This window comes from Echiichthys vipera (assembly GCF_963691815.1).
Source record: "Echiichthys vipera genome assembly, chromosome: 17".
In the NCBI taxonomy this organism is placed as follows: Eukaryota; Metazoa; Chordata; class Actinopteri; order Perciformes; family Trachinidae; genus Echiichthys; species Echiichthys vipera.
The window spans coordinates 1,240,985-1,254,043 of NC_139842.1; the positions used below are offsets into that span (position 1 = coordinate 1,240,985).

Below are 13,059 nucleotides of genomic sequence, written 5' to 3' on the forward strand. Positions count from 1 at the left end.
CACTGAGGGGGAGGGGCTAGTTTTTATTTTATTGGAGGTTAAAGTGTATGAATAATTAGGGGCGTGGCCTCTTGAGTGACAGCTAGCCTCTGGCCTTCACTTCTCCTCGGGGGTAAACGTCAGCCAGATGGACGTACGCCCCTCCCCCCAACGTCATATACATGCCCTTTTTTGGTCAGAGGAAATGAGGCGGAGTCAAAGTCTGACAAGATGGAGACTCCCGTAGGCGAGGACGACTGGATCAAGGTGAGAGAACGGACCTGATGGAGACGCTACGTCTGTTTTTACACCAACGTCCAACAACGTCCGAACATGTGAACAATCAGGATCAGCTGTTTGGTCAGATAGAAGAAAGAGGTCAAATGACAGTTACGTTGTTTTTTTAAACAATCAGATCTGTTCAAAAAACGGGGAACACGACACTGAGGCGTTGGAGAAATACGAGGCTTGGACCGGAAATCTTATTTTGAAAGGGTGTTACGCAATTTCTATGTGTGAAACAAAAAATGAATCATGTCAGAGTAGTTTTTTTTACAGACTTTAAAACGTGTCTGCAGTGGGACTTTAAAGTTTGGGTCAGAGTTTCAATATAAGGTAAAACAAAGAGAGCAGCACAATCTTCTATTTTTCATGTTTATAATGAAAAACAAAGAGATGATGTGAAATAACCCTGTGTGTTGTCTCCATGTTGGCTCACACGTTGAGATTCAAACTTCATTCTGAAGCAGAGATCGACCTTAAAGCCAACACGAACAAAAACGTCTAGAGAAACATTGTAAATCTACGGTTTAATGACACCGTGAGGTGAGACTCTTCTGCTTACTGCTGATTTCAAGGTCAAGAATAAACATTCAGTCTCAAATCCTCTGAGATCTGCTTCACCTTTTCAGTCCTTCCACAATAAATAAAGCAGATCAAAAGTATCACAACCATAGAGGATTAGTGGTGGAGTATGTTATATATCATAACTCAGCACTCACGGCTTATTAATATCACGTTTTGAATATAAAACTGATTAAATAAAACATTTTTAATCAACATATTCTGACTCTGCAGAGCTCAGACTGAGGTTTAACACCGGTGACTTTAAAAAAGCACGATTATCACTTCTTCGCATCTGCAAAGAAGGAGAATAAAGACACTGCCAGAGCTCCGTCAGCGTGTGACACGGCTGCTCACACCGGTTCTGCGTCGCTCCGGCTCGCTCCACACTTTTGTCCTTGAACAAGGACTTGAAACCAGCGTGAGAACCTCCGGAGCTCCAGCTGCAGATGTGTGTGATCAGATGAAACCCACTTTTTACTACTGTTACGGAGCATTTGTCTCCTTCTTTGTCTTTGTCTCAAGAAATAACAGCAAATACATTCAAAAAAAGAATGATTTGAAGAGTTTAAACGGATGAAATGCTCTTTTTGTGTGGTTGGAAGAATGCGTGCATCTGTACCTCACTGCAGATGCTTCCCTGCTGATAGAGAAGTTGGACTGGAGGTAACCTGGTGCACCTGCAGGACGGCTGGTGGCTGAGGGAGAAACTGCAGAGGAGCAGGAGGACGCACCGGAGGACGGCCGGGCTCCTCACCGGGCTCCTCACCAGGGTCCTCACCGGGCTCCTCACTGGGCTCCTCACCGGGCTGCAGACGGGACGAGAGGTCGGATGTTCCTGCCAGCTGTGTGAGATCTGTCCGTGCATCCTCTGTGGTGCACACTTCACCGCTGCTGCTCCGCTCTCAACATCACCGTCAAGCCCCTGGGGACGCACAACACTTCCTGTCACAACCTTCAAAATAAAACTGCTGCTGCTGCTTCTGGAGCTATTTACCTGTTAGTGTTAAGTTGTGATTTTACTAATAATTACAAGTACTATTGTGTTATTGGATGATCTTTATCAAGAGAAGGTTTTCAAAGTATTTTATTTTGGTAGTTGTTTTTCTAGTTTTCTTATTTTACAGGGTTCATTCACCTTTTCCAAGGTCAAATTCAAGCACCTTCAGGCTGTGATTAATTACATATTTCTACAAATACATATTGAAAATGATTATTTCACCTTTTTATCCAATTAAAGTAGATGGTATTAAGCCAAAACATGTTCTAAAAGTTATGCTCCTAGTTCCTCTAGGAGCATAAACGTGTGTTAAAGTGTCCTCTAGGAGCCTAGACATGTGCTAAAGTGTCCTCTAGGAGCCTAAACGTGTGTTAAAGTGTCCTCTAGGAGCCTAAACATGTGCTAAAGTGTCCTCTAAGAGCCTAAACGTGTGTTAAAGTGTCCTCTAGGAGCCTAAACGTATGTTAAAGTGTCCTCTAGGAGCCTGAACGTGTGCTAAAGTGTCCTCTAAGAGCCTAAACGTGTGTTAAAGTGTCCTCTAGGAGCATAAACGTGTGCTAAAGTGTCCTCTAAGAGCCTAAACGTGTGTTAAAGTGTCCTCTAAGAGCCTAAACGTATGTTAAAGTGTCCTCTAGGAGCCTAAACATGTGCCAAAGTGTCCTCTAGGAGCCTAAACGTGTGTTAAAGTGTCCTCTAGGAGCATAAACATGTGTTAAAGTATCCTCTAGGAACATAAAGTGTGTTAAAGTGTCCTCTAGGAGCATAAACGTGTGTTAAAGTGTCCTCTAGGAGCCTAAACGTGTGCTAAAGTGCCCTCTAGGAACATAAAGTGTGTTAAAGTGTCCTCTAGGAGCCAAAACATGTGTTAAAGTGTCCTCTAGGAGCCTAAACGTGTACTAAAGTGTCCTCTAGGAGACAAAATCCGTGCTAAAGTGTCCTCTAGGACGCCACTGCAGATATCACAATTTAAATTTGACTCCATTAATTCCCATATAAAAAAAACCTTCCATGTGAATGTGTGTGGACTATACTCACCCTTCATTGTGTGCAGCCGTTGGTTGCGCTTTTATTTTGAAGGCCGTGGACTCCTCGCTCCGGCTAACCGGAGCTAGCTTGGTGCAGCCGGTCCTGCCCTCCGCCGCGGACACTCTCCCCTTTCTTCAGGGACATTTTCCGGACAGGACACCGGGCACCAGCCGGGACATATCGACCGTGTATCCGGGCAAGATGGATCTCCTCTTCCCCGCGTCCCGGTCCCGGATGATCCGAGATAAACACCCGGACGTGTCGGTTCACTTCCATCTCTCCACCAAACTCCATTAGAAATGTGTCCGTTGATGCAGATTCACCTACAGGCGCGTGTTCACATTATAAAACATTAAATACAGATTTCATTACCAGGCATAGCTGCTTTCTACTTCACTCGGCATAAAGATAATAAACATAAATATAAATAAATCAATAAATAAATATAGGACAAATGTAGGACTCTTAATAGAGTTCGCAATGATTTAAAAAAAATAAAAATAAAAATGATAAAGTAGTGACAGACAATAAAAAAAGAAAAGTAATAATAACAGTAAAATTAATTTAAAAATATATAATACTACTTGTTGTTGTGGTGGTGTTTAAACTTACCGTAGAGTTCTGGTTCAGTGGTAACTGCTCACCATAGCTGTTCGCGGGGTCGGTTAACATCTCCATGGTAACGACGGGCTCCACCAATCAGAGACGCCGCTGTGACCCTAAGGATTGTGGGTAGTGTAGTACTTCTCCACAGCAACCGTCAGTCGGAAATCTGCCGTTAAAGTCCTTTTTTTTAAAGCACTCGACGCAAACTGAACAAAACCGGCAGAAGGAGTTTCCTGAAAACATCCCATCTGAATAAATCGACTTTAGTGCAAAGATGTCGGTTCAAAAGAGGAGAAACAAGCTCATGTTCCGGTATCAGCTCACTCCAGACAAGATGGAGGCGGTAACGCTCCTTAAACGGCACCAACCGTTAAAACAAGAAGAAGAAGCGGGAAGAAGAATGGACAGTGAGCCCGCTGATTCGTTCGAGGATGTGACGTCAGGCTCTCGTCCCTTCCTCGTTAGTATAGTGGACAGTATCTCCGCCTGTCACGCGGAAGACCGGGGTTCGATTCCCCGACGGGGAGTACTTTATATTTATTTTCTGAACTTTATATGTTTTTCTCTACGTTTATTCACAATGACAACTATAGAACTTACACAAGGATAGCACAAAATATCTTAACAATCAGTCTTAATACTATTTTTAATACAAAACACGATGAAAGAGTCAAAGAAAGATGCTTTTGGATCCGTGTAGATAACGTTAAATACAACCTGTCACAACAAAACATAAGCCAACACTTAGAAAAACTCACCTTTGATGAGTTTGAGTTCGTAGTTTTCTTGATAAAATGCCGTTTATGGTAAAAACGGTCTTTTCTGCTGCTGCTCCGTCTGAAACACACACGCGGAAGACCGGGGTTCGATTCCCCGACGGGGAGTACTTTATTATTATTTTCTGGACTTTGTATGTTTTTCTCTACAGTTGTAATATCGATGGGCGTTGTTTTCTGGTCGTAGCACTTTACCAGGTCACCATTTCCATGGTAACAGCGAGAAGTTTTCCTTTAAACAAAGTTTATTCACAAAGAGTAAAAGAAAGATGCTTTGTTACGACCTAGTTAGTCTGTGGATCAACTGTGTTAACGAGATGAAAGAATGTGTATTGCGTATTGAATGTGTGTGCATTTGTAAAACAGAAGAGAAGGCAAAGATACAGGACTGTAAACACAACTATCCTGAAGACATGTGCCAGCCAGCTGTCTCCTGTCCTACAACACCTGTACAACCTGAGCCTTGGTCAGGAGAGAATACCAGTGCTCTGGAAGACTTCCTGCCTAATTCCTGTCAAAGAAGTCGTCACCATCAGACCTCAATGACTACCGACCAGTGGCCCTCACATCTTACGTCATGAAGGTGCTGGAGAGACTAGTTTTGGCCAACCTGAGGCCACAGGTGAGAGCCCTGCTAGACCCTCTGCAATTTGCTCACCAGCCTCACTTGGGAGCTGATGACGTGTTCATCTACCTGCTGCAACGAGCCCATTTGCACCTGGATGGTGGAGGAACTACTGTGAGAATCACATTCTTTGATTTCTCTAGTGCTTTTAACACCATTCAGCCACTGCTACTGGGGGAGAAGCTGCGGGTGATGGGAGTAGACGACACAATGATCTCCTGGATTACTGACCACCTGACAGGCAGGCCACAGTTTGTCCGTATGGGCAGTGTTCTGTCTGATGTGGTGGTCAGTGATACAGGAGCTCCACAGGGGACTGTGCTGTCTCCTTTCCTGTTCACCTCATACAACACTGACTGTCAGTACAACACCGGGTCGTGTCACCTGCAGACTCAGCTGTTGTTGGGTCTATAAGTGAGGGACAGGAGGAGGAGTGCAGGGCACTGGTGGACAGCTTTGTGGAGTGGACTGGACAGAACCACCTGCGGCTGAACATCAGCAAGACCAGAGAGATGGTGACAGATAATAGAGATAATAACAACTATGAATTCATTAAAAAACATTAGAATACTACTTGTTTGCTTGTTTTTTGCGTATTTATTTGTTGTTATGTTTGTATGGTTGCTGTCTTTATGTGTCTATGGAAATGGCGTTCAGGTGATGTTGTTGTCTGTAGTTTGTTTTGTTGTTGTTGTCTGTAGTTTGTTTTGTTGATAGTTGTTGTCTGTAGTTTGTTTTGTTGATAGTTGTTGTCTGTAGTTGTTTTGTTTTTGTTGTCTGTAGTTTGTTTTGTTGTTGTTGTCTTTAGTTTGTTTTGTTGTTGTCTGTAGTTTGTTTTGTTGTTTGTTTTGTTGTTGTTGTCTGTAGTTTGTGTTGTTGTTGTTTGTAGTTTGTTGTTGTCTGTAGTTTGTTTTGTTGTTGTTGTCTGTAGTTTGTTTTGTTGTTGTTGTCTGTGGTTTGTTGTTGTTGTCTGTAGCTTGTTGTTGTTGTCTGTAGTTTGTTTTGTTGTTGTTGTCTGTAGTTTGTTTTGTTGTTGTTGTCTGTAGTTTGTTTTGTTGTTGTTGTCTGTGGTTTGTTTTGTTGTTGTTGTCTGTACTTTGTTTTGTTGTTGTTGTCTGTAGTTTGTTTTGTTGTTGTTGTTGTCTGTAGTTTGTATTGTTGTTGTTGTCTGTAGTTTGTTGTTGTTGTCTGTAGTTTGTTTTTTTGTTGTCTGTAGTTTGTTTTGTTGTTGTTGTCTGTCGTTTGTTGTTGTCTGTAGTTTGTTTTGTTGTTGTTGTCTGTAGTTTGTTTTGTTGATAGTTGTTGTCTGTAGTTTGTTTTGTTGTTGTTGTCTGTAGTTTGTTTTGTTGTTGTCTGTAGTTTGTTTTGTTGTTGTTGTCTGTAGTTTTTTGTTGTTGTTGTCTGTAGTTTGTTTTGTTGTTGTCTGTAGTTTGTTTTGTTGTTGTTGTCTGTAGTTTGTTTTGTTGTTGTCTGTAGTTTGTTTTGTTGTTGTTGTCTGTAGTTTTTTTGTTGTTGTTGTCTGTAGTTTGTTTTGTTGTTGTCTGTAGTTTGTTTTGTTGTTGTTGTCTGTAGTTTTTTTGTTGTTGTTGTCTGTAGTTTGTTTTGTTGTTGTCTGTAGTTTGTTTTGTTGTTGTTGTCTGTAGTTTTTTTGTTGTTGTTGTCTGTAGTTTGTTTTGTTGATAGTTGTTGTCTGTAGTTTGTTTTGTTGTTGTCTGTAGTTTGTTGTTGTTGTTGTTGTCTGTAGTTTTTTTGTTGTTGTTGTCTGTAGTTTGTTTTGTTGATAGTTGTTGTCTGTAGTTGTTTTGCTGTTGTCTGTAGTTTGTTGTTGTTGTTGTTGTTGTGCTCTAATGTGAAATAAACTTCACAGAAAACTAAAATAACAACCGTAGAGCTCTGGTTCAGTGGGAACTGCTCACCATTGCTTTTCGCGGGATCGTTAACATCTCCATGGTAACGACAAGCTCCACCAATGAGAGACGTTGCTGTGACCCTAAGGATTGTGGGTAGTGTAGTATTTTCCCACAGAAACCGTCAGTCGGAGTCCTTTTTTTTAAAAGCACTAGACGCAAACTGGAAAAAACCGGAAGAAGGAGTTTGGCAAAAACATCCCATCAGAATAAATCGACTTTAGTGCAAAGATGTCGGTTCAAAAGAGGAGAAACAGGCTCATGTTCCGGTATCAGCTCACTCCAAACAAGATGGAGGCGGCAACGCTCCAAAAACGGCACCAACCGGGAAGCGGGAAGAAGAAGAAGCGGGAAGAAGAATGGACAGCGAGCCCACTGATTCGTTCGAAGATGTGACGTCATGCCCCCATCCCTTCCTCGTTAGTATAGTGGACAGTATCTCCGCCTGTCACGCGGAAGACCGGGGTTCGATTCCCCGACGGGGAGTACTCTATTGTTATTTTCTGAACTTTATATGTTTTTCTCTACGTTTATTCACAATGACAACTACAGAACTTACACAAGGATAGCACAGAAGGCCTTAAGAGTCAGTCTAAATACTATTTTTAATACAAAACACGATGAAAGAGTCAAAGAAAGATGCTTTTGGATCCGTGTAGATAACGTTAAATACAACCTGTCACAACTAAACGGAAGCCAACGCTTAGAAAAACACTTCGCCGTATAAATATAACTGAGCCAAACTCACCTTTGATGAGTTTCAGTTCGTTGTTTTCTTGATAAAACGCCGTTTACGGTAAAAACGGTGTTTTCTGCTGCTGCTCCGTCAGAAACACACTCCTGATTGGTCTAAAGCGGGAAACAGCGCCCCCATAATCCCGCTTGTGGCCGTAAATATATGACAGCCGTAGTGATGAGGCCTCCCGTAGAGAATGAATGGGAAAGAGAAGAGACAGAAGCTCCACACCGAGGATACTTTCATATTAGCTTCTACACTTCATATATTTCTATTTTCATTTTACTTTATTTCATATATTTTATTTTTATTTACTCTTTACTTCATATATTTCTATTTTTATTTACTCTTTACTTCATATATTTTCATTTTTATATAACTCTTTTTTTCATACATTTTTATTTTTATTTTATTTTACTTAATATATTTTTATTTTTATTTTATTTTACTTAATATATTTTTATTTTTATTTTATTTTACTTAATATATTTTTATTTTTATTTTGCTTTACTTTGTTTTCATTTTACTTTATTTCATATATTTAGATTTTTTATTTTACATAACTTCATATATTTTTATTTTATTTTACTTCATATATTTTTATTTACCTTATTTCATTTATTTTATTTTACTTTCTTCATTTAATTTAATTTTTTATTTTACTTTACTTCATATATTTTTATTTTACTTTAGTTTATATATTTTTATTTTACTTTAGTTTATATATTTTTATTTTTTACTTTACTTTATATATTTTTATTTTACTTTACTTTATATACTTTTTTACTTTACTTCATATATTTTTATTTTTTCATTTAACTTTACTTTATATAGCCTGTGAATGTTCTCATTTACTTTGTATATTTTTATTATGAAGTAAAGTAAATTATTCCTAAACCTTGTGATGTTTGAGGAATATTAGTCTTTATGTTGCAGAAGTGTTTTTTTAAATCTCCAGGTCAAAAATCATGAAAACAAAAAATCATAAAAAATCATAAAATTCTAAATATTATTCAAACATTTGTGATACGTGAGGATGTTTGTGTAAAAGAGGCTCCTGATAAAAGTCTCTGTGAACACGTCGGTGAGTCCCTGGGGAGTTTAGCTTAAGATCAAACATCAGATTTATAAACTCTTGTGTTTTTTATTTGTACAGAAACTAAAAACTGTCAGACAAATATACTCTGAAAGTGGCATTAAAATACAATTATTTAACCTTTAAACACTTTCCATCTCCATATAAATTCTTTGTTTTGTGTGTTTTTTGTCACTTTTACTGTTATTTAATATTTCCCATACTTGTTTCATTGCTTTTGTATAATAAATATTTAATTTTTATCTTTATAAACTTGTTTTTATTGATTCCCATTTGATGTTTTTAGGACTTGTTTCGGTTTTAATGCCCGTGTTGTTGAGTTCTTTGTTTTTCTGAAAGGCACTTTTAGCTGCACTTTATGTTATGAAAGATGTTTTATGAATAAATATTATTATTAGTCACATTTCAGAGTCACAACAGTGCTTTTCCCTTAAATATGAATTATATATTTAGTGAAACTCGTGCTGCAAAAACACAGACAACAGTCATATTACAAAAGTAGATGTTATTGCTTAGAAGAAGAACAGTCCTGTTACAGTTACATTCACTGAAAGTTGATTTATTAATAATTAATACCAAAGTGTTTCCTTTAAATCACATCTGTGTGATTAAAATAATCCTTTATAAAAAACCCTCAATGTGTCAGAAAACACCTCAAATCTGTGGGTTTCATCAGAACCGAAGATATTTACATTTAAAAAACACGTTTTAAAGAAAATCAAAGTCGTGTGAGCAGAAAAAAAACATGAGAATGAAGAAACACGGAGAGAAAACGTAAATATTCTGTTTTCTGATGAACTAAAACATTCAACAGACGTGATTCTGTGTTTAACCACGCTCCCTGAAGGCACCGCGGGGTCGTCTTCTTCTTCTTCTTCTTCTTCTTCTTCTTCTTCTTCTTCTTCTTCTTCTTCTTCTTCTTCTTCTTCTTCTTCTTCTTCTTCTTCTTCTTCTTCTTCTTCTTCTTCTTCTTCTTCTTCTTCTTCTTCTTCTTCTTCTTCTTCTTCTTCTTCTTCTTCTTCTTCTTCTTCTTCTTCTTCTTCTTCTTCTTCTTCTTCTTCTTCTTCTTCTTCTTCTTCTTCTTCTTCTTCTTCTTCTTCTTCTTCTTCTTCTTCTTCTTCTTCTTCTTCTTCTATGGTTCTTTCCTCCAAACCTCCGCTCCAGAGATGAAGGTGGCTTTGACGTTGAGGGCGTCATCGAGCAAAACCAGGTCTGAGAAAACAAAAGAAACAAAATTCACTCTGGAAACGTGCGGAGGAGAAAATGTGGAGACGTGCGCTAAAGTGTGGCTCTAGGAGCATAAACGTGTGTTAAAGTGTCCTCTAGGAGCATAAACGTGTGCTAAAGTGTCCTCTAGGAGCATAAACGTGTGTTAAAGTGTCCTCTAGGAGCATAAACGTGTGTTAAAGTGTCCTCTAGGAGCATAAACGTGCGTTAAAGTGTCCTCTAGGAGCCTAAACGTGTGTTAAAGTGTCCTCTAGGAGCATAAACATGTGCTAAAGTGTCCTCTAGGAGCATAAACGTGTGTTAGTGTCCTCTAGGAGCATAAACGTGTGTTAAAGTGTCCTCTAGGAGCATAAACGTGTGCTAAAGTGTCCTCTAGGAGCATAAACGTGTGTTAAAGTGTCCTCTAGGAGCCTAAACGTGTGTTAAAGTGTCCTCTAGGAGCATAAACGTGTGCTAAAGTGTCCTCTAGGAGCATAAACGTGTGTTAGTGTCCTCTAGGAGCATAAACGTGTGCTAAAGTGTCCTCTAGGAGCCTAAACGTGTGTTAAAGTGTCCTCTAGGAGCATAAACGTGTGTTAAAGTGTCCTCTAGGAGCATAAACGTGTGCTAAAGTGTCCTCTAGGAGCCTAAACATGTGCTAAAGTGTCCTCTAGGAGCCTAAACGTGTGTTAAAGTGTCCTCTAGGAGCATAAACGTGTGCTAAAGTGTCCTCTAGGAGCATAAATGTGTGTTAAAGTGTCCTCTAGGAGTTTGTTCAGTTGGGACCTGCACCTGCGTCTGATCCGTAGTCCAGGTTTCCTTTCCGGTGGCTGATCCCCATCAGCTGAGCGGGGTGGAGCGAGGCAGCTTCCAGAGCCTCCTCCACACTGCAGCCTGTTCACGCACGCACACACACACAGACACACACACACACACACACAGACACACACACACACACACACAGACGCACGCACACGCAAACACACACGCACGCACACGCACGCACACGCACCTTTTATTTTTAATTATAATGCACCCACGGGGCGTTTTGAGGGGAACAGAATGAAACTGAACCTGATCCAGAACCTGAACCTGGACCTGGACCTGACTCTGGACCTGGACCTGACTCTGGACCTGGACCTGACTCTGGACCTGAACCTAAACCACAAAATGAACCTAAACCGAACCAGAAACTGAACCTAAACCTAAACCTGGACCTGACTCTGGACCTGGTCCTGGACCTGGACCTGACTCTGGTCCTGGTCCTGGACCTGACTCTGGACCTGGTCCTGGACCTGGTCCTGGACTCACCTGAAGCGTGTTTAAAGTGTCGAACACACATGTCCATGGTGGCGATGCTGCCGCTGAGCGTCTCGGTGCCTTAAACACAGAGAGAGTCCAGTTTATTTGATGTATTCTGTGTTCTGGAGGAACCGAAGACTCTCCTCCTGCAGGTCCACAGAAACACAAACCATCACCATTAATAGTGAGGGGAAACGTGAGACCTGCAACGTAAGCGTGGAGTCCCTGGATCTCGATGACCTGCTGGCCCAGAGTGTGGCGCCCTGGAGGGAGTCCCATCGCTGTGATGGCGTCCGTCACCAGCACCAGACCTGCAGGTGCCCACAAATATGACCACAGGAAGTGACATCAAAAAACACACCAATAAGAACCAGAGAATATTCATAAATACACAGCCTAAACGTGTGCTAAAGTGTCCTCTAGGAGCCTAAACGTGTGCTAAAGTGTCCTCTAGGAGCCTAAACGTGTGCTAAAGTGTCCTCTAGGAGCCTAAACGTGTGCTAAAGTCCCCTCTAGGAGCTTAAACGTGTGCTAAAGTGTCCTCTAGGAGCAAAAACGTGTGTTAAAGTGTCCTCTAGGAGCATAAACGTGTGTTAAAGTGTCCTCTAGGAGCCTAAACGTGTGTTAAAGTGTCCTCTAGGAGCATAAACGTGTGCTAAAGTGTCCTCTAGGAGCATAAACGTGTGTTAAAGTGTCCTCTAGGAGCATAAACGTGTGCTAAAGTGTCCTCTAGGAGCCTAAACGTGTGCTAAAGTGTCCTCTAGGAGCCTAAACGTGTGCTAAAGTGTCCTCTAGGAGCATAAACGTGTGTTAAAGTGTCCTCTAGGAGCCTAAACGTGTGCTAAAGTGTCCTCTAGGAGCATAAACGTGTGCTAAAGTGTCCTCTAGGACTCTAAACGTGTGTTAAAGTGTCCTCTAGGAGCCTAAACACACACACACACACACACACACACACACACACACACACACACACACACACTCCTGTCCTGTCTGACCTGCAGGATGAGCTCGGTGGGCGATGCGGAGGGCTGCAGGGTTGGTGTGGATCCCGTCAGCGATCATGCCGTAGTAGACCGTCCTGCCCGCAGGCACCTGATCGCTGGTCAGCAGACCCACGATCCCGGGGTCCCGATGGTGGAACTGGGGGGGGACAGGAGAAGACGCAGTGGCAGGGACGACTGGAGGATCATGGGTAACACGGGAACATGAGAGAGGGCGGGCGGAGACTCACAGGCAGCATGGCGTTAAAGAGGTGAGTGACGAAGGAGGCGCCGTGGTGAACGGCGTCCTCAGCCTGAGACAGGTTAGCCACAGAATGACCTACAGGACGACAAGACGGACGGATACGGTGAGAGGAGTTTAAATACACAAAATACAAGAGCAGCTACAAAACGACCACAAAGAGACACAAAACAACCACAAAGAGACACAAAACAACCACAAAGAGACGTTGGTGTGTAGTTCCTGTGTGTAGGAGGTGTTGGGGGTCCGGTCTCATAAGTGGTCCTGGACTTCACGGAGTGAACGGACCGGTTTAACGATGCTTACCTAGCGACACGGTGACGCCCCTCTGGCACAGCTCCCTCACCACCGATTGGCTGCCGGCCAGCTCTGGAGCCAGTGTCACCATGGCGACGTTGTCCAGGCTGCCGTAGACCTCCATCAGGTCCTGGATCCCTCCGGACTGGAAGGTGCGCAGAAACTGCTCCGGGTGAGCTCCTTTCTTCTTCTGGCTGATGAACGGGCCCTCAAGATGGAGTCCTGCAGAGGACAGACGTGTGCTAAAGTGTCCTCTAGGAGCATAAATGTGTGCTAAAGTGTCCTCTAGGAGCATGTGCTAAAGTGTCCTCTAGGAGCATAAACGTGTGCTAAAGTGTCCTCTAGGAGCATAAACGTGTGCTAGAGTGTCCTCTAGGAGCATAAACGTGTGTTAAAGTGTCCTCTAGGAGCATAAACG

The 13,059-nt window shown here is 41.7% G+C and overlaps 1 protein-coding gene across 2 annotated transcripts in view; it reads right to left on the bottom strand.

Moving 5' to 3' along the window:
- Positions 1 to 9,619: 9,619 nt before the first annotated feature.
- amdhd2 (amidohydrolase domain containing 2) overlaps positions 9,620 to 13,059 on the bottom strand; it is an 8,574-nt gene continuing 5,134 nt past the window's right edge. Inside the window, exons 6-12 of one of the 2 annotated variants that reach the window (XM_083931141.1) lie at positions 12,651 to 12,863; positions 12,334 to 12,422; positions 12,098 to 12,242; positions 11,306 to 11,413; positions 11,112 to 11,180; positions 10,593 to 10,694; positions 9,620 to 9,806 (exon numbers count right to left, since the gene is read on the bottom strand). In XM_083931141.1, coding sequence (XP_083787267.1) covers positions 9,727 to 9,806; positions 10,593 to 10,694; positions 11,112 to 11,180; positions 11,306 to 11,413; positions 12,098 to 12,242; positions 12,334 to 12,422; positions 12,651 to 12,863 — 806 coding nt within the window. In that variant the 3' untranslated portion in view covers positions 9,620 to 9,726. Of the gene's footprint in view, positions 9,807 to 10,592; positions 10,695 to 10,715; positions 10,935 to 11,041; positions 11,181 to 11,305; positions 11,414 to 12,097; positions 12,243 to 12,333; positions 12,423 to 12,650; positions 12,864 to 13,059 lie in introns of those variants that run through there. The other variant, XM_083931142.1, reaches the window with a different exon arrangement.